At 44.5% G+C, this 24,670-nt stretch overlaps 1 protein-coding gene across 15 annotated transcripts in view; it reads left to right on the forward strand.

The window, feature by feature from the left end:
* Positions 1–24,670, forward strand: part of NAV2 (neuron navigator 2) — a 768,760-nt gene that overhangs the window by 725,394 nt on the left and 18,696 nt on the right. For 14 of the 15 annotated variants that reach the window (XM_035264232.3, XM_078340757.1, XM_054242162.2 and 11 more), the window contains 10 exons: positions 1,033–1,116; positions 1,495–1,606; positions 3,577–3,722; positions 6,466–6,638; positions 13,831–13,984; positions 14,705–14,867; positions 15,592–15,692; positions 17,837–17,932; positions 20,127–20,295; positions 23,802–24,037. In XM_035264232.3, coding sequence (XP_035120123.1) covers positions 1,033–1,116; positions 1,495–1,606; positions 3,577–3,722; positions 6,466–6,638; positions 13,831–13,984; positions 14,705–14,867; positions 15,592–15,692; positions 17,837–17,932; positions 20,127–20,295; positions 23,802–24,037 — 1,434 coding nt within the window. The remainder of the gene's footprint in view (positions 1–1,032; positions 1,117–1,494; positions 1,607–3,576; positions 3,723–6,465; positions 6,639–13,830; positions 13,985–14,704; positions 14,868–15,591; positions 15,693–17,836; positions 17,933–20,126; positions 20,296–23,801; positions 24,038–24,670) is intronic. The other variant, XR_013523354.1, reaches the window with a different exon arrangement.

Here is a 24,670-nt window from a genome sequence, read left to right on the forward strand (position 1 = left end):
TTCTTCAGTCTATTGCTAGAAATTCCTTAGCATGACTGTTTGAAAAAGCACCCGTTCTTTATTCTTGGTTTTAATAACATTACCAGGATTCTCATTCAGTCAACTAATATATCACCTACTCTCTGTGTTGCAGGCAAAAGTTTAGTGTTGGGACACAAAGTTACCTCTTACCCTTGAAGAGAGTTGTAGAGAAAGTGGCAGTCATGAAAATGCCACATTTCTCAAGTCTTAGATATACTCTTTTATTTTTTTTGTAGTTTAACATCCCTGAAAATTGAATGCTATTTTACTTATAACTGGAAGCATTTAAAAAAATTCGTAGAAATATAAAATAATGGTACATCTTATGTCATACTCTAACAGAAGTGTACAAAAGTACGTGAAAGCCTGTGGGAAAGTGGTAACTCCCTGGAGGAACTGGGAAACCTTTCTCCGAGGAGGTAGCAGATGGGCCTTTCAGTGGCTTTTTGTTAACCAGGATTATAACAAGCAAACTGTGCCAACCATTTTGTTTTTTCATTCTACTAGCATGCTTAATATGAGCCTCTGCTGTGAGCTTAGCACTTGGTGAACAGAAGATCATCCTGCAATGTAGTAAAGAAGACAGACATACAAGAACAGTTACAAGACTGCATGTATTTTTAACGGTGATATCTCAAAGTGTAGTTGGAAGTACAGTTTGCTTGCGAGAGTGCATATGAGGGTGTCATGAAGGTATGAGCTGAGAGTGCTTTTAGACAGGTAAAAATTATTAGGCAACGAATGGGAGAAAGGTGAGAGGAAGAGCATTTCAGGTAGAGGGGAAGAGATTTTTACAAAGGTCCCAAGGTGAGAAGGAGCACCGGGTGTTTGAGCAAGTAACAGACTGGAGTGACTAGATCCCAAAGAGGGTGGGGAGTGGGATTCAAGAGGAGGCTGAAGGAGTAGCCTAGATCAAGTGGACCCACAAGATTTCCATTGTTCAGAGCCAGCACCTTCTAAGCACTCTTGCCTTGTAAGGTAATATAACTGAGGCTGTGTTTTCCCCTCCAGGCTCACCTCGTGGCAGCCTTTGAACAGAGTCTTGGTAACATGACAATCAGGCTCCAGAGTCTGACCATGACAGCTGAGCAGAAGGTAAGGCAGGAAGAGTACTTCTACATCATCACCACTGCCGCCGCCACCCCCTTGGAGTCAACAACAAACCTAAAAATTCTGTTCTTTCATTTCTGATCATTGTACGATGTTAATGTACTTCTCGAACTGTTAAAGTTTAATTGTAAGGAGTCCAGTCTGTTGAGTGAAAATATGACAGGTTGAGTGATAATGGCATCAATGATAGCTCTTGTAGTTATAACCCTACTCTTAGGTGTTTGTTCATGCCCCTTGATCCATCTGAAAGGTTTGGTTAAGCTACTTCATTCGCTCCCCTCCTGTGTTGAAGCTAAGTTATATTTCAGTTGAACTCTGTACAGAATGACTTTAGGCTGACGAATAATTCTTTCTGCTCCCTAGGATTCGGAACTGAATGAGTTAAGAAAAACCATTGAGCTGCTAAAGAAACAGAATGCAGCTGCCCAGGCTGCCATTAATGGAGTAATTAACACACCTGAGCTCAACTGCAAAGGTAAAGTGAGGGAAACAGCCTTTAGCCAGAAGACCTGCCTGCCCTTAGGAGCCTTCCCCTGCCATCATATGATGCATCCTCCCTGCTAGAGGACAGGTGTCTGCATAATTCAGCTCCATGTCAGGTGGGCAGGACCTGGAAGGCAAACACCTTAATCAAGTCACTTCTGGCCTCCATGAAGATGGCTATGGTAGTTCATCCTCTTCTCTGATATATCTGAAAAATGGAAGAAAACATGTTTCTATTGCCAGAACGTTAAAGTGTTTTACAACCCTTCATTTCACTAGCACTCTGATATTTACATGCTGATATGTGGGATAAGCTGAACTGAATTCCTTCCTTATTTGTCCAGGAAAACATTTCTTTTCTTTTCTTTTTCTGAGACAACATCTTGCTCTGTCACCCAAGCTGGAGCGTGCAGCGGTACAATCTTGGCTCACTGCAACCTCTGCTTCCAGGGTTAAAGCAATTCTCCTGCCTCAGCCTCCCAAGTAGCTGAGATTGCAGGCATGCACCATCACACCCGGCTAATTTATGTATTCTTAGTGGAGACAAGGTTTCGCCATGTTGGCCAGGCTGGTCTTGAACTCTTGACCTTAAGTGATCCACCCACCCCAGCCTCCCAAAGTGCTGGGATTACAGGCATGAGCCACTGCATCCAGCCCAGGAAAATATTTCTAAGTAAATTGCTTTGTCCTTGTGTATCTTGGGGTAATGTAGGAGTGCAGGTGAGTTAGCTCTCATAATAATAATATTGACAGTGTAGCAATCATAGTAGTAATATGGATAGCTAGCATTTGTGGAACACTTACTGTGTTCTAAGTGTAGTGCTAAGTGTTTCAGTGTTTTAATTATTTGGTTTTCTTTCTACAACAATCTTGTGAGTGTGATTCTGTTCTTTCCTCATTGTACTGTTGAGGACACTAGGGTTCATAGATGAGAATCACTTTCTTTCTTTCTTTTTTTTTGAGATGGAATCTCACTGTGTCCCCCAGGCTGGAATGTAATGGCACAGTCTCGGCTCACTGCAACCTCCACCTCCCACGTTCCAGTGATTCTCCTGCCTCAGTCTCCTGAGTAGCTGGGACTGCAGGCACATGCCACCATGCCTGGCTAGTTTTTGTATTTTTAGTAGAAACAGTGTTTCACCATGTTGGCCAGACTGGTCTCAAACTCCTCAAGTGATCTACCTACGTTGGCCTACCAAAGTGAGCCACTGCGCCCAGCCAAGAGTCACTTTTTAAGGTCAGGGATTAGGGAGAAACTGAAGCAGGGCTAGAACCTGATGAATCCGTCTGACCCTCCAACCAGTGTTCTCAAAGATCAGTCTTTAGGTGTAGTTCTGTTCTAATGAGGAAAACTATCTGCAAACTTGATGTCAAATATCACACTTTTTCCGTATCAGTATTCTTTCGTCTATTGGGCCTCCTGAAAAAGTGATGATAGCTTTGAAATGGGAAGGATTTGCAAAAGAGTTGGCTGGATGGAGTGAAGGGAAAAGATCATTCAGGTAGAGGGATAGCACATGGAAAGGCCCTAGGTGAGGCAGGCATATCACTTCCAAAGGTCCGCAAGAAGGCCACTGTGGCAGGTACCCGGAGAGCAGGACAGGGAGGGGGCTAGCAATGAAGATGACGACTGCTGCAATTCACAAGCAGATTTCCACACCTATCTGAAGCTTAACAGCTGGTGTTGGGGAAATTCTCCCTACACCTCCCTTGACTTCTATTGTGTAAAGTGGGGAGAGATAGACCTCATTTAATTGACCAAAGAGGGCAATGCACCCAGCTATTCAAGAATCTTAGAAACAGCTGTAGGGAACAGAGGTGATTGTCTAAGTGGAACACACTACTAGTGGAACACAGTCTAGTAGTCCTCGGGTGGGTGGGTTTTGCTTAAGTGGCAAAATCCTGAGATAAAGAACAGGGCTCAGGTTGACAGCCACTGATACACCCTGCCTTGGTATCTAGGAAATGGCACTGCCCAGTCTGCAGACCTCCGCATCCGCAGGCAGCACTCCTCAGACAGCGTCTCCAGCATCAACAGCGCCACCAGCCACTCCAGCGTGGGCAGCAATATAGAGAGTGACTCAAAGAAGAAGAAGAGGAAGAACTGGGTGAGTGCATACCCAGACACTTTCCTGGGAACTGACAGACAGAGTCAGTTGCAGAACTGGCTGGTGCATCCCCCCAGATAAAGCCCAGCCCAGCTACTATGTGTGGAATATAGCCCTTTGGGAGTAGATCCCAGGAAATGGTTTGTGGATAGGTTTTTACTAAAATAAATATGGTGCTCAGCAAAACACTAGAATCTATAACATCACTACCACCTTGTTTTTTTTTTTCTCTTTCATGAGACTTTTCATAAAGTACTCATCTTTCATTTCATATATGTGTCATTTCTTCCTCATTATATGTTGGCCACAAAGTTTCAGGTACTAGAGCAAAGTTATTCTTAAGTGGCTTCTTCTTAGTTAGATCCAAAATATTTTTTTGAGCATATCGCTAGTTGTCCCATCTTCAGCCATAATCGTTATCTATTTATTTACATAATTGCTTAGGACAGCATCAAAGCAACTCTGTCTTTGAAAACATTTTGACCACATCCTATAAATAAAAGTTTCCTAATATCAATGTTAGAAGTTAGCAAGTAGTTCTAAACTGAGGCTTGTACCTCAAATAGCAAGTTTAATAGAATCAGTCTCCATTGCAGTGTTTCTTCATGTATTCATAATCCCAAAGAGTTATTGGAATTGTGTGCAGTGGTGTTTTCTACTTTCCTAGAAAAATTCCACCCCTCACTCTCCATCCAGTTTTTTAGCTCTGCTTTCAAGGCTGCAGAGCTCTGAGATTTGCTATCCCTTGTCTTTAGTGCAAGAATATCCCAAGTTGATCTGGAGTTGACCAGTGGCCTCTGGGCCCCATTTGTGCTGATGGCATCCTGTTTCACTAGTAGCTACAGTGTCCTCATTCATTCTGTACACTTGTCACTCATTTTGTGTTATCTTGGATGGGTGGCGAGGTCTAGTGATAGAGACGTTAGGGATTTAGTCATTTTGGTTGTCAATGACTTGCACTGGAAGCAAGCTAAAAAGCCAGTTTAGTGTGACCCTCTCATCATTCTGATTAAATTTTCTTTTTGAAGTTACTAATGGCTCTTAGTCAACTTATTTGTTATGACTAAACACAGATAGGATTAATTCATATTGCTATCTCTAATATGCAGTTGATAAACATGGTCTGCTTTGATTTTCAAAGTGACAAGAGATATTTTCTGTGAAAAATAGTGGCTATTCTATCTTCTTCAAGAAATAAAACTTGCATATGTTGCTTTAAGACAACTCCTGGTTATCAGTCAAATCAGGGAAGATGGATAATTGGCATCCTCAGCTAATCCCAAAGCTTAGCTCTGTCTGATTTGTGTAATCTCCTCTTCCACCTGGCTTTTCACCAGAGGTAGAGCCAAGGATTTCGGTTGATGGCTTGTGTCCCTAATCCTTCTGTTTCTGTGACTACTCTCTGGAAATACGATCAGAAGTAGAAAATGGGAGATAAATGGGATCTAGATTGCCTGAAAGCTGGACATGTAGTTTATTACGGATGCAACCCGTTGATGGGAGAAAAATCTCATCAATTTTTAGAATGGCCTGTTTTCTGAAGTTTTCAATGGCTAAGAAAACACCTGGAATATATTTCCACAAGGAAAAAAGACTTTAGAAAAGGGAAATTACTTTTAAAAGGCCCTTTTTCAAGATGAAACATTAGTTTTTGGCCAAGAAAAATAAGTGCTGATTATGACTTTCAGAGAAGACATTGTACTTTAATTCTTTATGTTCCTGCAATAGAGGGAAAAAGAATTTTCAGATTCATCCCATGATTTGAGGAAACTGTAACATTTGCCCCATATAGTTAATAAATTTCTTTGAAATAACCATTTTCTGAGTAACAAGTGAGATGGCTAATATGCTGCATATTAGATTATCTTCTTATATACACAAATAGCAGAAACTCCTCTAAGTGGTTAGGTTAAGCAGCCATCCAGGGCAAGTATAACAGTGAATCTAGAATTGTTCAAAAAAATAAGATGTCCTCTCCACCCTCCCCAAAAAACTAAGGCACAGACAGGTGACTGACAAGAGAAAAGAAGAGAAGGAGAAGCACAGGAAGGTGGGAGGCAGCCATTTCCGCCAGGCAGGGAAAAGCTGGAAGAACTGGAATTGTAGAAGACTCGCCAGCCTGCTATTCCCTTCCTTTCAGAAAGGAGGGACATGCCCCCAGTGCTTTTAAAGATTTATGCTCCTACTGGAAACCTCCCCTGTGTGTGGTGTTTATTATTAGCCATGTTGTGTCTGAAAGTCCGAAGCTTTCCCTGTCACTGGCTTTCTCTGTTAAAAAATTGTCTTTTTTCCTCCCCCTTCCCCATTTTTGCTTGCGTTTTCTCTGGCAGGTCAATGAGGTAAGCAAGACCAACTTTAATATCAGATACCAAGCTAACCCATCCATTGATATAACTAACCCCATCCGCATCCGTCACCATGTCTGAGCATCCTGCTTTGTTGCTGTGTAACCTCATCTTCCTAGCATCCATCTGCTGAGCCAGGCTCTGTCTTGCTGTTGGCATCTAGTCTTGAACCAAGAGTAGGCATGGAATGTTACCCACAGGTGCAGTCCCTCAAGCTGGCAACACCAGATAACTCTTCTTCCCTTAATGCACTGATTCAAAAGAGCTCTTGGGAACCTTTTCCATTGGTGGGGGAAAACATGAGAGAATTAATCGCTTTTTTGTGTGCATGTCCCTGTTTTGCCAAGGCCTAAGCATCGGTTGCCCCGGCTGCGAAGCTGACAGTCTTGTATATTCAGTTACGCAGCTCCTTCAAGCAAGCTTTCGGGAAGAAGAAGTCCCCCAAATCTGCGTCCTCTCATTCAGACATTGAGGAGATGACGGATTCTTCTCTGCCTTCCTCACCAAAGTTACCACACAATGGGTCCACAGGTTCCACCCCACTGCTGAGGAATTCCCACTCCAACTCTCTGTAAGTCTGTCTGTCTAGTCAGATGACATCTTTGGCCCCTGAGAACCCTCTCCAATAGGAATATCTAGGAGACCTGTTATGCTTTGCTTTAGTAGGACTGGGCATGTTCTTTCAATGCTTTAGGACTGGGAAAGCTGAAAGAGAAAGGAAACTTAGGTTTTTGTTTGGTGGTATCAGTGTCCACAGCTAGCAGGTTGCTTTACTTCTCCTTGTTTCCATACCTTTACATGTCAGTTTGGGTAATGGTGGTTGTGTACTTACCCTAGTCCTAAGAACTGAACAAGATAAATTGATATAAAGGAGCTTGCTTCCTGCAGCAGTAAGAAAGTCTGGCCCTCCCCAGTAGGGCTGAATTTCTTTTGAGACCATGGTATACCAGGTCAAGAATGAAAGAACTGGAGTAGACTTCAAGGAAAGTTATCAGTGAGATGAGACAGTGCCTGGGAGAAGAGGGAAGTCATGGCCAGGGTCAGAACAGCCACTGAGACAGGGTTAGAGAAAGAAGTTTCGTTGTTTAAACTTCAGTTTCCTCACTAGTATAAATGGGGTTCATTGTATCTACTTCACTGGATTCTTGGGAGGGCCAGGTTAAATACTATGCATGAAGGGCCTTTTCCTTCCGGTTCATCTTTCTTCATTCTCATTGGAGCAGGTCTGTGGAGCTGACTCTAAGTCCACTTAGTCAGCCAGCCCACTGAAGGCAGCGTAAGTGTCCTAAGGCCTTACCTTAGCGGCTTACCAGATGAGTAGAGGGAGAACAAGCAAAATCAGCCTGTTCAGAGGCCAGGTCTTTGTAGCGCACCAACTGCATGGAAGAGAGGAAACAGAGGATAGTAGGGTTATGACTTTTAAGCAACCGCACCCACTATTGAAACATGGCACTGTCAGGGTCTCCATTTCACTGAGTTCGAAGATCAGTTCCTCTTTTCTTGGGGAGCACCCTAATAAGAGGGTGGCTACAGGGATATGTACTTCCTGTTGTTACGGGTGAGGGTAAAACTCTGAATGGGGGAAGGAGGAAGAGCACTGAGGGACTGGACTTTGGTGTGCCCCTGTGGTGCCCAGCCCAGTGCCCTGTGATATTCTGAGTGAAGAACTAGACACATGACTGAGAGTCCTCTTTTATCTGCAGAGTACCTAAGGAAGGAGTAAAGAACAAATTGCCTTTGACTCTCACACATGCCATCATCCCAAAACATCCCAACTCAGTTGTCTCCTGACCAGGAGAAAAAGGAACTCATCATCTCTTCTTTATTTACTGATTTAATTTTTTTATATAGCAACCTGTTTGAGCAGAGCACTATTCCAGATGGTATAAAGAAACCAAAAAGATGTTAACCAAGCCAGGTGCAGTTACTGATGCCTGTAATCTCAGCACTTTGGGAGGCTAAGGAGGGAGGATTGCTTGAGGCCAAGAGTTGGCAACCAGCCTGGTCAACATAGTAAGACTCTGTCTCTACCAAAAAAAAAAAAAATGTTTTTATAATTAGTCAGACATGGTGTCAAATATTTGTAGTCCCAGCTACTTGGGAGGTCAAGGTACGAGGGTCCTTTGAGGTCAGGAATTTGAGGCTTCAGTGAGCTGTGATCACATTATACTCCAGTCTGGGTGATAGTGTGAGGCTATGTCTCTATTTAAAAAAAAAAAAAGGCCAGGCATAGTGGCATATGCCTGTAATCCCAGCTACTTGGAAGGCTAAAGCAGGACAGTCACTTGAACCCAGGAGGTGGAGGTTGCAGGGAGCTGAGATCACACCATTGCACTCCAGCCTGGGCAACAAGAGCAAACTCCATCTCAACAAAAAAAAGTCTGGGTGCAGTGGCTCACGCCTGTAATCCCAACACTTTGGGAGGCCAAGGTGGGTGGATCACGAGGTCAGGAGTTCAAGATCAGCCTGGCCAAGATGATGAAACCGCTTCTCTACTAAAAATACAAAAATTAACCAGGGGTGGTGGTGGGCACCTATAATCCCAGCTACTTGGGAGGCTGAGGCAGAGAATTGCTTGAACCCGGAAGGTGGAGATTGCAATGAGCCGAGATTGTGCCACTGCACTCCAGCCTGGGCGACAGAGCGAGACTTCATCTCAAAAAAAAAAAAAGAAGTTAAACAGATTCCCCACCTCTGATAAGGCTAAAGACTAGTGGAGGCATGACATAGTATAGTTCATTCTACTCCTGAATTTTCATTCTGAAGACCCCATTCTCAGTTGTAGTTACGATAGAGTACAAGACAAAGCTCCTACTCATAGACCCTGTATACCAAGAGAGGAGATGAATGTTAAACAAATAAACCCTGAATAAACTAGGAAAATCAGAGAGTGCTAAGGGCTAATGCTGTGAATTAAAACAGTGCTGAGAGACAGAGACCCTTGGCAGCAACTTCAGATGGGGTGGTCAGGAAACACCCCTCTGAGTAGGTGACATTTCAGCTGAGATCTGCATGCCAGGGGGAACCACTGGGTTAGTTTCAGTCAATAACATTAGCTGCTGTAACAAACTCAGCCCAATGCCCAGCAGCTTTACATATGACTGTTTATTTCTTGCTCACTCCAATCCCAATACAGATAGTCCTAGTCAGCAGGTGGCCTGCCCTCTAGTGATGTAGGCACTAAGGCTCCCACCATCCACAGGGCCCAATTCTCTGCTCAGTGCTCTGTGTCCAGCCAGTGGGCGTGGATGTGAGGAGTGCAGAGGAACCTGCAGAAGGGTTTTTAAGCACCAGGCCCAGAATAGGTTTACGTCACCTCTTCCCGCAGTCCACTGAGCAGGACTCAAAGCTATACCACCTGCAGGGGAAGAAGTAAAGGAGGAAATGGGCTTTGGTGAACACATAGCAGCCTCTGCCACCCCAGCCTCCCAATGAGCAGGGCAGTCTTCCCAACCCAAGAAATAAATAACACAAGGTGCCTAATGTGGAAACAGGTTTGATGTGTCTGAGAGAGAGAGGGAAGGACAGCATGACTTCCCACATGTGCAAAGAGCCACAGACATAGTCAGGGCCTAGAACATGCAAGGCTTTGAAGTGAATTTGCATTCAATTTCATATATAATGGGTGGCTGTGGTGGATGTTTGAAACAGAAATAGGCGATAATCTGAATTTACAAAGATCAGTCTCTGTTCCATATGTTAGGAATATGGGGAAGGGAGATCACCTAGGGGATCTTAGTCACTCTGGTCCACTTGTTCTTTGAACATTCCAATCACACTCTCCACCTCAAAGCCTTTGCCCTTCCTGTGGCCTCTGCCTGGTATACTCTTCCATCAGATATTGATTTCCTTAGGTCTCTGCTCAATATGACCTAATGAATAAGGCCTTGCCCATTCACTTGTATAAACCAACATTCCACCACCAGCCAGCGCTCCCCATGGTCCCTTGCCCTGCTTCATTTTTTTCCCCATTGTACATGTTGCCCCCTGACACCTGACATATAGGTTTTCCTTGATTGTTCTCTGCCCCCCCCGCCCCGCCAGATCTATAGTAGAAGCTCCTTGGAGGTAGGTGCTCTGTTGGTTTTGCAGGCGCTCAAATATTTGGTGGAATGAATGAGTGAGTGATGACAATGGTGAGTCCTAGATGGATTTAGAATATCCTCTTGAGGAAAAGTTGCCAGTGTATGGTGATGGGTCAGATATGAGTACAAGGGAAAGAAAAGAGCCATCCTTGGATATTCCTAGATTTACAACTTGAGTACCTGGGATGAGTGGGAGACAGATGGAGGCAGAGTGCGGAGTCGGAGCACTGCCTTGGTCACATTAAATTTGAGATGCCCAGCAGACATCCATATCCAGGTCGACCAGCCTGGACTTCTTAGAGGTATAGATGTGGGAGACACAGACTTATTGGTGATGTCGAAAGCTGGATACCTGGAAAAGCTCTCCAAGGGGCTGAATGAATATGAAGATGATCAGAGGGCAAGGACTGAGCTCTAGTGCACTCTGATATTTGAAGTTCAGAAAGAGGAGTTACAGCAGCTGGCCAACAAGGTGGGAGGAAACCCAGGAGCAGAGAGGAGAAACTGTTGTGGGGGAAGGAATAGGAATGGGGCCAGATGCTGCTGGGTGGCTGAGTAAGATGAGCAAACAGAGGCGGTGATGCACTCAGCTGTGCAGGACCATGGCAGAACTATCCTCCAAGCTACTTTCCCCAGAGGAATCGGGCGAGGCTGACTTCTGGCTCCCCAGCCCTTTTCTTACATTCCACAGCATCCCTGCACACTGGAGATGTTTGTTTTTGGTCTCGTTTTCCAGAGGGTAGGCTGAGAGCAAATGCTTATTTCCAACCTTGAAAGGTTTGTAAGAATGTGCAAATCTAGATGTGAGAGGGAGTTCAAAGACAAAACCAAAGGCAGAGGAGTTGGACTTAGAAAATTCCCCACTCCGTGGGCGAAAGGAATGGTAGTTGTGGGAAGGCAACATTTTCCCACACTCGAGGCATTTTAAAATTAGGTATGCCACCAGCCCTGACTGTGGACAAGGCATCGGAAAAATGCTTGGATGACAGTTAAGGGACTGAGTAGGAAAAAACACACATCAGCTTGCTCCAGTAAGCAGTTCATGAAGTAGGCAAGCATGTATTGAGCACCTAGTGAGTATAGTTCAGGAGCACAGGCTCTAGAGCTAAGCAGACCTGCCAGGTTAGATCCTGCCTCTATCATTTTTAAATAGTGCAGTCTTGGGCTCGTTTGTCTCCATGCCTCTGCATCTCCATTTTAAAACTGGAGATAATGACAATACCTCTTCATGGAGTGAGTAATGTACAAGGGAAATGGAATAATATACTTCACATGCCTAGCCCAGTTCTTTAGGTATTCCATAAGCATTTGTTAGGTAACAATTATGTGTTTGTCAATGTGATCAGACACCAGAAATGATGCAGAGAATAACCCTGGTCCCCAAGGAGCCAGCAGCGAAGCAGAGGGTTACACGTTAAGTGAAATGAAATTGTTGGCAATATAGCATAAGTCCAGTCAGGGAAGGAACTAGGGGAGAAGACTCTGTCTTGGGCAGCAGGATTAGGAACTGAAGCTTAGTTAAGGCTGCTGTGAAAGAATGTGTTTTCAGCATCATCTCTGTTATAGGGCATCTCTCTCATGAGGCCTCACCATTCTGTGTTTCTGAGGGCTGGCTGATTCTGGAGGAGCATAGGGAGGACAAGGCCTTCCCAACACAGACTGTCTTCATTTCAGTTTGCTACTCACTGTAAAGTCATTGTATTGGCCAAGCTCTGCAAAATAACCAATGCGATACGTTCCACAAAGTGAGTGCCAAAAAGGTATTTTCTCTCTTGCTGAGAGCTTTCTGGGAAAAAGATGCAGACCATGTGGAGATGACTTGAGCAAAGTGCCTTGTCATGGAGTGCTGGACAGATCAGTCTCACACGGTGTGAACTGGAACAGACTGTTCTCTGCAGCAAATCTGAGCCCTCAAGATCCAGGTAGCGTGTGATTTGGCTAAGACGGGAGTATCACAGTAGAATTTTGTTCAGACTTGACACTCCATTTAAACCAAGAAACCATTGTCTTCTCAAGATAGAACCAGTTTTTGCAAGCTCCTCCTGCAAACATCTCAAACCAAAAAAAAAAAAAAAAGAAAAGAAAAGAGAAAGAGCATGGTCTGTCAGTAAATCTCACAAACCACAGGCTATTCAAAGTACAGAGAGCTGAGAAAGAAGGGAAGATGCAAATTCTAAAGACATTTCTCTCTTGCCCTTTTGGTCCCAAATCTATTGGCTTCAGTCTCTCAAAAGTGTGAAATGGAAATAATTAGATCATTTTCAGGAGTTCTTTGGCTTTTTCAAGATTTTGAAGCTAAGAATCTTCCTTGGTGACTGATAACTTTTAAAAACAGAAGGTGGTTTTGCTGTATCTCTCAAATCAAAACAGTTCATGTTCAGGCCAAGAAAAGAGCAACAGAAACATTTGGCTATTCACATGTTAAATTTTTCTTCACTTTTGTCTGCCCCCAAAACACAATTTCATCTCTTTTAACAACTTTATAAATCATTTTCCTTTGGCAATTAAAATTTCCACACCCACACCCAGTTTTGCAGGTCAGGTTTTGTTTGGCCCCAAACCCATCTCTTGGCTCTTGAAGAGCAGACTCATGTGATCATCTATTTCTGCAGAGACCACATGCTCATCATCTCCTTCAGACATAATCGGCTTCAGCTTTGTAACTTTATGAACTTGAGAATCGGGGTGTTTGGGGGTTGTTTTTCTGTCTTTGGTCCAAGAAATATCAAAGCTTTCTATTCTGGATCACCCAGTAACCCAGATCCTGAGATCTTGGAAACTCACAGAACTTTTTTTTGAAAGAAGACTATCTTAACATTGCAAGTCATCACAACCTTTATGATCTTCTACTTTGTGCTGACATGCCAGGTATTTGAAGAGCAAACCTAAGTAATTAAGTAAGGAGCCTAGCCTAGAAGAACCGCCTCTTCAGAAAGAGGAACTCAACAGTGTCCCGTGGTGACCTTGATCCGTTGTGCAGCAGAGAAAGGAAGACAATCAGCTAGGCTGTTGCAGAGTTTCCAGATACAACCTTGGCTTGCGTGTCACACCATTCTGTCTCTAACTCCCGGAAGAGGTTTCTCTTCTTGCCATGAGTGTGTTAAGCAGTGTGGGGGCTGGGGAACTAAAGAAGGTTGATCTCTCTAGACACTTCTAGGGAAGTGAGTTTTCACAATGTGATCAGGAACAGATTAACTCCTTCCACGCATATCTTTAGGTTTCATCCCCATTTTGACAAATGAAAATCACCCCTCAGTTGTTTAGCAAAGGAGTTTCTAATCTTTAAAACAGACGGCTGACCCTGCTTCTCTGAGTGGGTTTGGAACTCAAAGGCATGTGGTGTCAGGGAAGCGCAGCTGTGTACACACAGCCGGGGAGGAGGTTATCAGACTGGAAGGCTGCTACTCCCTTTTGCCAGCTCCTGTTTATCCCTATATTATTGGAATTTTGCTGAATGGCACACCAAAGCCATTCTGATTGCCAGATCTTGGCAAAGAAAGAATGTTGAGAAGGAATAAAAGCTATTTTCAGGCGCTTTTGGTATTATCACCTCCAGGAAGCACCAGGCAGCTGATTATACGTAGTTACTGCTAAACAAACCTGATGATTGACATGGACCAGTGGTCAGTAGGGGACTAAAAGGAGCTGCTTTCATCAGTAACATTCCTCTTTCCCTAGGATTTCGGAATGCATGGATAGTGAAGCTGAGACTGTCATGCAGCTCCGAAATGAGTTGAGAGACAAGGAGATGAAGCTGACGGACATCCGCTTAGAAGCTCTCAGTTCTGCCCACCAGCTGGACCAGCTCCGGGAGGCCATGAACAGGATGCAGGTGAGAGCCCAGGAGCATGGGCTGAGTCCAGGGCTCTCTAAGAAGGAGCTCCCAGAGGCTGCTCTCCGCTAAGCCCTGAGGGCTGCATCAGAATCTGGTGGCAGCTCTCGCTTTCCCAGTCTCTCTCTTTTCAGTCCTTCCCACACATTGCTCAAAGACCAGTCTTTTGAAAGAATAAGGGTACCCATGCCCTTCCTTTGCGTAAGACTGGTGCCTGTGGCATGTGGCACAGTCTTCTTCACCTGGCCTTCGAGGCCTTCTGCACTGTTAATTCACAGTTAATTCACACCACCCTCCCCAGCTCCTCTTCCTAGAATCTACTCACCGGCCACATAGAGTCGCTGACTACCCCATGTGCTTCTGTTCGACTCATGGCATAGAGGAGCTCATTAAAGGTTCTGAGACGTCTGTAAAAGCCCGAGTTGCACAAACCTCTTAGATCATAAGACTGTTCCACTTAACCCTCAAGCAGCAGACTCTGGGAAGCATTTCAGAGGTCTTTTCAAAGGCCTGTTCTCTGAATGGATGGACCTCCCCCACCCGCATGCCTTGTGTCTACAGCAGGGGCAGCAAACACTGCTGAACCTGTCTGAGGGTGTTGTTTGCCTTGGGTGGGAGACCAACCTGGTTCCTGCAGGGAACTTTCAGATCCTTCCTTCAGAAAAATCTTGTTCATATTCCTTCTGCCTACTAAGTAAGCTTCTCCATTACTCCTCGCAGAGTGAAATAGAGAAGCTGAAAGCTGAGAATGACCGGCTGAAGTCAGAGTCTCAAGGCAGTGGCTGCAGCCGGGCTCCTTCCCAAGTGTCCATCTCTGCCTCTCCGAGGCAGTCCATGGGCCTCTCCCAGCACAGCTTGAACCTCACTGAATCCACCAGCCTGGGTAAGTGGCTCACAGGGTTTGGGGGCAGGATTGGACCTACAGCTGGCATCCTGATCTCTAAGCGAGAGCCCCAAAATAAGCAGATCAACAGGTCAAATGGAGAGGCAACAGGCGTGTGTGCACTTGGGGTGTGTATGTGTCTGGGTGTGAGTCTGCTACCAACATGAGCCCAGCCGTTAGACTGCTCTCATGCTTTGCTCCAGTGCCCCAAACTCTCCAAGCCCTGAGCTTGGATCCCTTGCCCACCATGCTAAGTTCTGTTTGATCCATTTTAAAAGGCTTACCTGCAAGCTGAATGCTGCACACAAACCCCATAGTAGCAGGTCCCAGTGGGGGCAAAGGCTTGGTCTATAATCTTCCTACCTTCAGGATGGATTCCAGGCTGCTGCAACCATCAGTGAACATGATCTAGGTTTTCTTTGTAAGCATATTGAGGCTGATGCTTTTATTTTTTATCCATGATGCTGCTGTTGCTGTTGTTTTGAGTCTCTCCCTCACACTTCCATCTGGCAAGGTGCATTATCAGCCTGCTGGTTCCTTGGTTGGTCCACCATTGGTTTCTGTGATTGCATTCTCCATTTTGCCCTCTCCTCTTCCCCTACCCCCAACCCCCTGCACCTGACACCTGCTTGTCCCGCTGCTGTGCCACCCAGCAGTGGGGGTGTCAGGAAGCTGGCTTTGCTGTCCCCATGTGCCTAAGGCTGTTGATGTTTTCCATTCGCAGACATGTTGCTGGATGACACTGGTGAATGCTCGGCTCGGAAGGAAGGAGGCAGGCATGTTAAGATAGTTGTCAGCTTTCAGGAGGAAATGAAGTGGAAGGAGGTTAGTTGGATCCCTTTCCCTGCTCTGCCTGTCCCTCTCCCAGGTAGAACTCCCTAGCTTAGTGATCTAATCATAAAACCTGTATCACCTCAGAGCCTAAGGTGATTTGGAAATACTACTAATGCTTCTCTTAACTAATCATAATCCCTTGCAGCATTTTGACACAAGTAGTGTGTGAATGGCATTTCCCTTTCTTGTGTGTTTGAAAGTCTAATAAAGAGCACTAAAAATGGTCCCACATTTCACTTTCATGTAATTAACTAAACGCTAACATCCACCAGAAAGGGGTTTTCTGAATGTAATATACTCCCAAACCACTTCAGAGGCAGCTATGCACATTTAGCATGTAAGGTCAGAAATAAGCTGTAACATGTAGCAGACCAAGAGCACCAGTTTTATCAGTCATCAGTCACTAAGAGTAGACAGCTTGGTACACCCAAGAAGAGATGGAGGTGCCAAGCCCTGGGAGCATGCAGGTGGCTGAAGATAGAGCTGGTGGGGCATCCTGACTCACCAAGCCTGGGAATCTTGAGTTTTCCTAGAATGGTTTCTGTTCACTTCCAAACTCTGGAAACTTCCAGAGTCTACACCACTGCCAGAGACTATTTTTGGGGGGGGGTGGTGGGGGTGGGGCTAGAGTTGACATTGACAGTTGAATTTTACTGAGTGATTAAAACTCAGTGATGTTTTGAATGACTATCTCTCCAATAAATGGGAAAAGACCTCATGAGTCACCATTTCAAGTTCCCTTGGGTTTTTTGTTTGTTGTTTCTTAGTATTTCTAGCTAACATGCTATTGTAGTTTCAGACCGCTAGGGAACCCATAGAACAAAGCGTCTGTAGCCAGACCTTTCGTAGCCGGGGGATTCTGCTTTGTGGCTGGCTTGCTAGCCTCACTATAGGGGGTAAGCTCAGGATTTTGGCACTTCCATTAGCATCATCTAGCCTTGAAATATACAATAAACAGCTCTATTTTCAAAACATAGCTAGTAGAGTTATGGACTATCGGGAAACTCATTCTTACAGTAAATGCGGGTTACACCTTGTGGACTAGTTATTCTAGTGATCATCAGTATGAACTGGTAGAGCATACATTTTATAAAAGCTAACAAGTCACCTTCAGAAGTTTATATTATTCTAGGTCACTACAGCATCCGTGAGGTTAGTTGACCAGAGGTTGTCATCCTTATTATACAATTGAGAAACCTAAGACCCCAAGCATTACTTATTTGAGGCCAGGGGTAAGTGGTGGGGTTAGATCATGTAACTGCAAGATTGGTGCTCTTTTCTCTGCTGATTTTGCTTAGCTACCATATGTCACCCTCCCACCCACTCTCCTGACTCTATATCCTTATGAGCATGTAAGGTATTTAAAACCCAATAGAATGGCATGTTCTATCAGCCTTTATCAGTGTGACGTGATTAGCTGCCACTATTCATAGCCCTGTGAACAGAGACGCAAAAAGAATTAGGAAAAGATTGTTTTGAGAGTATTCTTCCCAGAGTTTTACAAGTTTTCTGAGTTGCACATGTTTTAAGTTTTAACAAGAAGAAAAACAGTAAATGTTATTTAAAAACAAGAAAGAAGAAAGTAACACCTACTGTCCTGATAGTGTTTAAGATCTAGTAAGGAGATAAACTTGAAATGCAAAAATAAGACAGCAATACCTAAAACTAATGTAAGTAAGTACAGAATATATCATTATATAAGTTATGTGCAGAATCGCTGAAGCAATTTAAACTCTGAGCCTGATGAGGTTAATCCCTGAAGGCTTCCTGGAAGAGGTGAGTTTGTAAGCAAGGTTTGAAAAGAGAGAGGTGGCAGACAGGTGTGGAGAGAGTTCCAGACAAGGAATATGTGATTTATGAACTGTCTGATGCATTTACATAGCAAAAGGTTCCATATTCCAGAGAGGAAATCCTCTTTTTTTTTGACTCTTGAACTGCTGTTTTAACAGTAAAGCAGGGAAAGGTATTGTTGAGACTATTACTTCCACCTAAGTTATACTTGGTATTAATACAAATAGGACTTTTATTCCCCTCTCAAATCATTGGCGGAGTTCTAAGGCAACCTGAGCCCTCTGCTGAACTGAATCAGAAAAGACCCATCTGTTTTTCACCTGTGTACATTTCCTTACCCTTAGGATTCCAGACCACACCTCTTTCTTATTGGCTGCATTGGAGTTAGTGGCAAGACGAAGTGGGATGTGCTCGATGGGGTGGTTAGACGGCTGTTCAAAGTAAGTGTTTCAAGATGGTGGCTACAGCAAAATACTGAACATGGGCAGCTGGGCCTGGGGAGGCACAGAGAGGTTGATGTCCCGAGCTTGGCCATTTCTCAGACCTGTTCCCTTCTTTACATCTTTATGTTGATGAAACTTGTTCCCTGGTCCTCAAGGGGATGGAAGGACAATGGTAAGTACACACTGGTGATCAGCCAAATTCTTTCCATCTGCCCTTTGCAGTGGTGGGCCAGCTAGTGAGAGTTATTTGAGTAACTTTTTGATCCTCTCACAGTGAACTTCTAAATTCCAGCTCTCTTTTCGCCTTAGAATTGTGTCCTATGACATAATGTTTTGGAGTATGTAATCTGTGGCTAGGGCTTAGATATCAGATTTCTATCCTTCATTTCAGGGATTTGATCTGTGCCAACACTTCAGAGTCTCTGATTTGTGTTACAAGTGACATTAATTTCTGATCGATGGCCAGGCTCAAGGATGTTGCCATACCTATTTCTCTATTCTTTCTAATCACATCATTAGATTGGGTGTTTGTCACAGGATAAATAACTAATGAGTACCAAGGTGAACCTTGAAACACAAGGTGATTTGAAAGAAGCTTTTGGTACATTTTTTCTATGGTCATGAAGTAAGTAAACAACTATAAATGCTCATTAATCATATTTCCTGAGTAGTAGTAATAGCCCTTTTTTTTTTTCTTTTTTTGAGACAGTCTTGCTCTGTCACCCAGGCTAGAGTGCAGTGGAAGAACCTTAGCTCACTGCAAGTCCGCCTCCCAGGTTCAAGCAATTCTCCTGCCTCAGCCTCCCGAATAGCTGGGATTGCAGGCACCTGCCATGGCACTGCCACTGCACCTGGCTAATTTTTGTATTATTAGTAGAGACTGGCTTTCACTGTCTTAGCCAGGCTGGTCTCGAACTTCTGACCTCACGATCCACCTGCCTCAGCCTCCCGAAGTGCTGGGATTACAGGCATGAGCCACCGAGCCTGGCCAATAGCCCACATTTTTTATACCAGAGATTATGCCAAGCCCCTTATTTTCCCATTTAAAGATGAAGAAAGTGAGGCGCAGGTTAGGTACTTGTTCAAGGTCATGGATGTAGAATTAGACCACATTGATCTGTGGTCTGACTTGAAAACCACTTAACTATTAGGTTGGTGCAAAAGTAATTGCACTTTTTGCCATTAAAACCCAGTGCTGCTTTGAATGCTTATCTCCTGAATAAATGGAAAAAGACCTCATGGGTCACCTCATGAGTCATTTAAAGTAATGGCAAAAAACCGCAATTACTTTTGCACCAACCTAATAGTACACGGTAGTTTCTTTCTAACAGCTAGATCCAGGTAGTCTCATACAGAGAAAATTCTGTTTTTTGACTGGAGACTGTTCCCCATCCTGGCAAGCCAGACTGTAGAAATGAGACCAGAAAAGACATATGAATGCTTTACACTGGACCAATTCTCCTACCTAGGCCAAAAACTTACCTGTGCTGATGGGCACTTGGGACATTTTTGGATTAGAATAGCAGTTTGGGCTGAAAAGAGGCACACTGGCATCACAGTAAGTGAGGAAATGAGACCATACAAGGCCTGTTGCTGGGATTCCACCTAAGTCATCGTGCAGTCACCTCCTGTACATGAACCTTAGTTCTACATTTACTAGCCTAAAACCTTTTGTTCACTCAGCCAAGAGGAAACACTTTCCAAATTAAACACACATTTTCCTTCTTAAAGATCTAGAGCTGATTTTTTTTCTAGCAGCCTGCATTTTAATCTCTTTGTATGATCTTTGAGCCAAAAGAAGAGGATGGAAGAGAGATTTTCTGTCAAAATTACTTTTTCGTGAATTTTCCAGCACCATTCACAAGCCTTGATGTCTTCAAGACTTCAGTGAAACTTAGGAAAAGCAGCCTAGCTTTTCCGTGCTTGTTCATCCAGACTAAATGTACACAATCTTGTTAGAGTGTTTTTTTTTTCCATTCCTAACCAAATAAATCTGTATTTTAAGAGGCCTGTGGTACTAGGGCATTACCCCCATAGAAAAATCAGTCCTCCCCCTCATCCCACAGCTCAGTTTCAACTCAGACATCTGAGAAAGAAGAGAATATGATCATAAATCACCCAATGAAAACATGAGTCATGGGCAGATTTTAGCCACATCTTTGATGGGGTCTTTATTTTTTATTTTTTCCAGGAATACATTATTCATGTCGACCCAGTGAGTCAGCTAGGGCTGAATTCAGACAGTGTTCTTGGTTACAGCATTGGAGAAGTCAAGCGTAGCAACACTTCCGAAACACCGGAGCTGCTTCCTTGTGGCTATCTGGTTGGAGAGAACACAACCATCACGGTGACTGTCAAAGGTAATTGAGCTGGTTGCAGAGTTTCAGGAATTGCCATTTTCGTTTTGTGACTTGGCATAGGCACTTGTGGCCACAGTTTTGTTCGTGCACGTTTGCAGGCCGCTTTTCTCCTTTACACCACAGTTAGTCTCACCTACGCAAGTTGAACAGTCTTTTGCTTTTCAACCACTTTAGGAAACAAAATAATTTTAGTTTACTGCTGCAGTTATCTAACAAAAGAACCCATTAGCCTTATGACTCTGAGATGATGGAATCTTTACAATGCTGTTGAAATAGGGCTTTACTGATACTGATGAATTACTTTTGCCAGCAAGCTTTGGACACGGTCCCATTCTACAGATGGGAAAACCACGACTTGCTGTAGGCTACAGGAGTCACTCTAAGCATCCTGATAAAATTGCTGAAGCTCATGCCCACGCAGGATGCTGCTAGAGCTTCCGGTTTCTCATTACCTAGCAGTATTAAGCCCCAGGTCAGTGCATTCCTTGGAACTCTAGGCCCATGAAGTTCACTGTGGTTAAAAAAAAAAAAAAGAAATAAAAAGGCTTCACAGTCAAGCAATTCTGGGAAACTACATAATTATCCCCACTTGTGTTTCGGTGGACAAGAGTGCACTGGTACATCAAAGCCTCTGTCATTCAATGTCCTAACTCCTGCTGGTAAAAAGGCTGTTTAATCCAATCTGTCCCAAATTTATTTGATTGTAAAACCCCACCATTTTCTTTCTGTATGTTATGGACCACCTGAATATAAACTTTCATCAGTACTGTACTAGGCTCAGTCTTTGTGCTATTCCGTTTCTTTCTTCCCTGAAAGGCACTGCTCCTGGCTGCAGTTTTGCAGTCGTTTGATGCAAGGTGTATTTCCTGGATGGTAGAGTTTCCACAAGCACCCCACCATTTTCCATCAACAGGAGTTAAGATCTTGCTCTGCAGGTGGCAAGTGGTACATACTGCTTGAGCCTCACACAGCCTTCTCCTGGCAAGTGAAATTCCACAATTGTGCACTTGGACTATAAATGACAGAAACCGACTCAAAAGTAGCTACAGCAAAAAAGGAAATGTACGTGCTCCTGGCCCTGAGCAATTCAGGAGTGCACTTCAAGCATAGCTGGATCCAGGTGCTTAGACAGTGAATCAGGACCAGGCCTGCCTCAGCTTTGCCCGTCATGGGCTGTGCTTATTTAATGAGCCCTTTGAACATGGTTGATGAAATGGCCCCTGGTAGCCCAATTCCTTCCTCTAGCTTAGGAACCTGAAGGAAAGACGTGTTTTTGGTAAAATGTAACAGAAAACTCCTAGGGATGACTCTGGCCCACTATAAGTCAAATGCCCATTGTGGAATTGGTCCTTACAACCAGGGAGAGGATTTTTCCTAGCCTGGCCACAAGCCCATCCCTTTGGGTGGATGGAGGAGCCAGATTGGTTCCACTTGAACCACCAGGAATGAGCTCCCATGAGAAAGAAGACCTACACCATGAGGGGAAGTAGGAAGGGGCACCAGGCACGCTGGAACAATCATCCTCGGCAAGATCTCTTTAAGGAGAGCCTTTTCCGTCCTGGGTTCAAATTGCATTTCATCCCTCCTGCCAAGCATGCATTGTTCACTTGCTGGTTTTACAGGTGAGCATTGCAAAGCACTGAGGGGTAAAAGGAATGGCCTATTGCTGAGACCAGACCAACCTTTCTAGAACGTGACAAGATTACCTACCCCTAGTGGAGCACGTCACCCCTCTGCACGGCCTGATCCGTCAGCACATCAAGTTTTAGCACCTCGAGGGATCAGCTTGGGTTTTTCGGTGATACCTGACTCCTCTCTCTCTTTCCTACAGTACTTAAAACTTATGCCTTCAAGGCATTAAAACCACTCGAGGATTTGAGCTGAAAGAGTTGCCTGAGCCTCAGTGATTCACTCAGTGGAACCAGGGGAAGGGGGTTTGACTTTGCATTTCCTGAAGTGAGCTCATCAGCAAAATAGTCACTCCCTGTGGGGTTTATGGCAGAAGACTGAAACAGAGCACTGTATGTTCAGAGGGGCATTCTAGGGGGTTTTTCTTATATTATTATTATTATTATTATTATTATCAGGTTTAGACTAGAGACCCTACACTTCATACTTTGTGTCGAGGTTTGAGCAAGTATACGCTACATTGAGCTCAGTAGAAGGAAACTCTTAGGCTTGTCCCTGGTAGACAAGGCATCTGAGGGCCTTTGTCCCATTCATTCTGAAGGAATCACTGCATTAGGGGTTACTTGATTAGGGGAAGTCTAGAAACAAACATAATGCATTTGGGGGGATTTGCTAGCAGTGAATATGTGGAAGGAAGATGCTATTTTTTTTTAAAGTGAAGTTTCTTTGACTCTTTTTCCCTGGGCTGGAGTGCGATAGCACAATCTTGGCTCACTGCACCTCTGCCTCCCGGGTTCAAGTGATTCTTGTGCCTCAGCCTCCCGAGTAGCTGGGATTACGGGCACACACCACCATGCCCGGCTACTTTCGTATTTTTAGTAGAGACGGGGTTTCACCATGTTGGCCAGGCTGGTCTCAAACTCCTGACCGCAGGTGATCCACCTGCCTCGGCCTCCCAAAGTGCTGGGATTACAGGTGTGAGCCATCATGCTGGCCCGGAACGCTATTATAAAACAGTAAATACTCTTCAGTTGACTTTTTATTAATGCTGCTGGTTTCTTGAGAGTAGTTTTTAAACAACAACCTGAGGTTCTGGACAGCTAACCTTGGATGGATCTTCTCTTAAGACAGTATCCAAAATATACCTCTTGTGAAGCCAACAGTCCTGACTGATGACATTGTCCCAGGTAGGAAAGGGGAAGGATAAGTTTCCACTTGATGTTGCTGAGGACCAAGAGTCCCAGTTCACAGCATTTCAGGCCAGATCTGCCAGTATTCACATTCCAGAATCCAGTGATCTAGCCTTGCATTTCCCTCCTTTTAAAGATAAAAGTACTGCTGCTTTCATGGCACATCTTAGTGTGGATAACAGTGGTACCTGGCATGTGGGAGGGAGCAGGGTGAACAGGCAGCCTCAGAGTGACAGACAAGTGACAGAAGAGACTCAGGTTTGGTTTGGGCAGATGCCATAGGTATGGTATATATAGCATATGTGTAGTAAATATATATATAATAGGGTGTTTGTGTGTGTGTAGTAAGTATAGTAAATCCAAACAGGCAAATAGAGCCCAGAGCCTTATGAATTCTGCAGAGGATGGATGGGGACTAAAAGCACAAATGTTCAAGGTGAGTTTGAATCTGGGAAGTCAGCCGAAACAGGAGACAGAAGCGCATGGTGTTGATGAACAGGGAGGTGACTTCCTACAGCAGCAGCAGTTTGCTCTCAGCCTCCATTGTCCCTGGGTATGCAGGCGTCTCAGGTGAGTGGACTGCCAAGGAAAGGTTTGGCCTCAGGTGTTGGCAGTCCCAGTTAGGCAAGCACAGAGAGCCACCTTCTCTACAGGGCTTCAGACGCTTCCTCTCTCTCTCAAATGCAGGGCTCGCAGAAAACAGCCTGGACTCACTGGTGTTTGAGTCCTTGATCCCCAAGCCCATCCTGCAGCGCTACGTCTCCCTGCTGATGGAGCACCGTCGGATCATTCTCTCTGGCCCCAGCGGTACTGGGAAAACCTACCTGGCCAACCGGCTGTCTGAGTATATGGTACTTCGAGAGGGACGGGAGTTGACAGACGGGGTTATCGCCACCTTTAACGTGGACCATAAGTCCAGCAAGGTGAGGAGGTCATTCTGAGTCTGCTGTATTTTTTGGCCCTTTCAAAACTGATGATATCACTACTAGCCTGATGGAAAAGCAGCATTTCCTATCAGCTCTCCTTAGGTGGTTTTAGAAAGCCACCTGAAAGAGGTCCAGAGGGGGCTAACAGAAGGAAGGCTCTATTCTGATCCTCCCAGTAAGAAGTTCCATCTGTGTTTAAGCCGATTGAGCTCATTTATGATGCTCAGTGCTAGTAGTTCTTTAATGTTATCCAAGATACATCTGTTGCAGTTTACCAAGAATTTATCATGTGCATCCTGGGTGTTGCTGTTTTTCCAGTGTATTTTATGGAACAACAATAGTGATAAGACCAGAAACAAAAATAAAAATAATAGAAACCCACATTTATGGACTGCTTGCCCCATGACCAGCAAACACCTTCTCATAGCAACACCTTCAAGAGGGTATTTATCACTATCCCCATTTTGCAGAGAAGGAAACAGAGGCTTGAAGCAGATTGGTCCTGTGCCTAAGACCACTCAGATGGTACTAACTGCTAGAGAACTGAAGCTCAAGTCAGTCTCTAGAGCCCTGTGGCCACAATAGGTTGGCTCCTGCTTCACAGTGAGCAGTGGAAACCTGTTTGCAGTC

This window comes from Callithrix jacchus, chromosome 10, assembly GCF_049354715.1.
Source record: "Callithrix jacchus isolate 240 chromosome 10, calJac240_pri, whole genome shotgun sequence".
Taxonomy (NCBI): domain Eukaryota; kingdom Metazoa; phylum Chordata; class Mammalia; order Primates; family Cebidae; genus Callithrix; species Callithrix jacchus.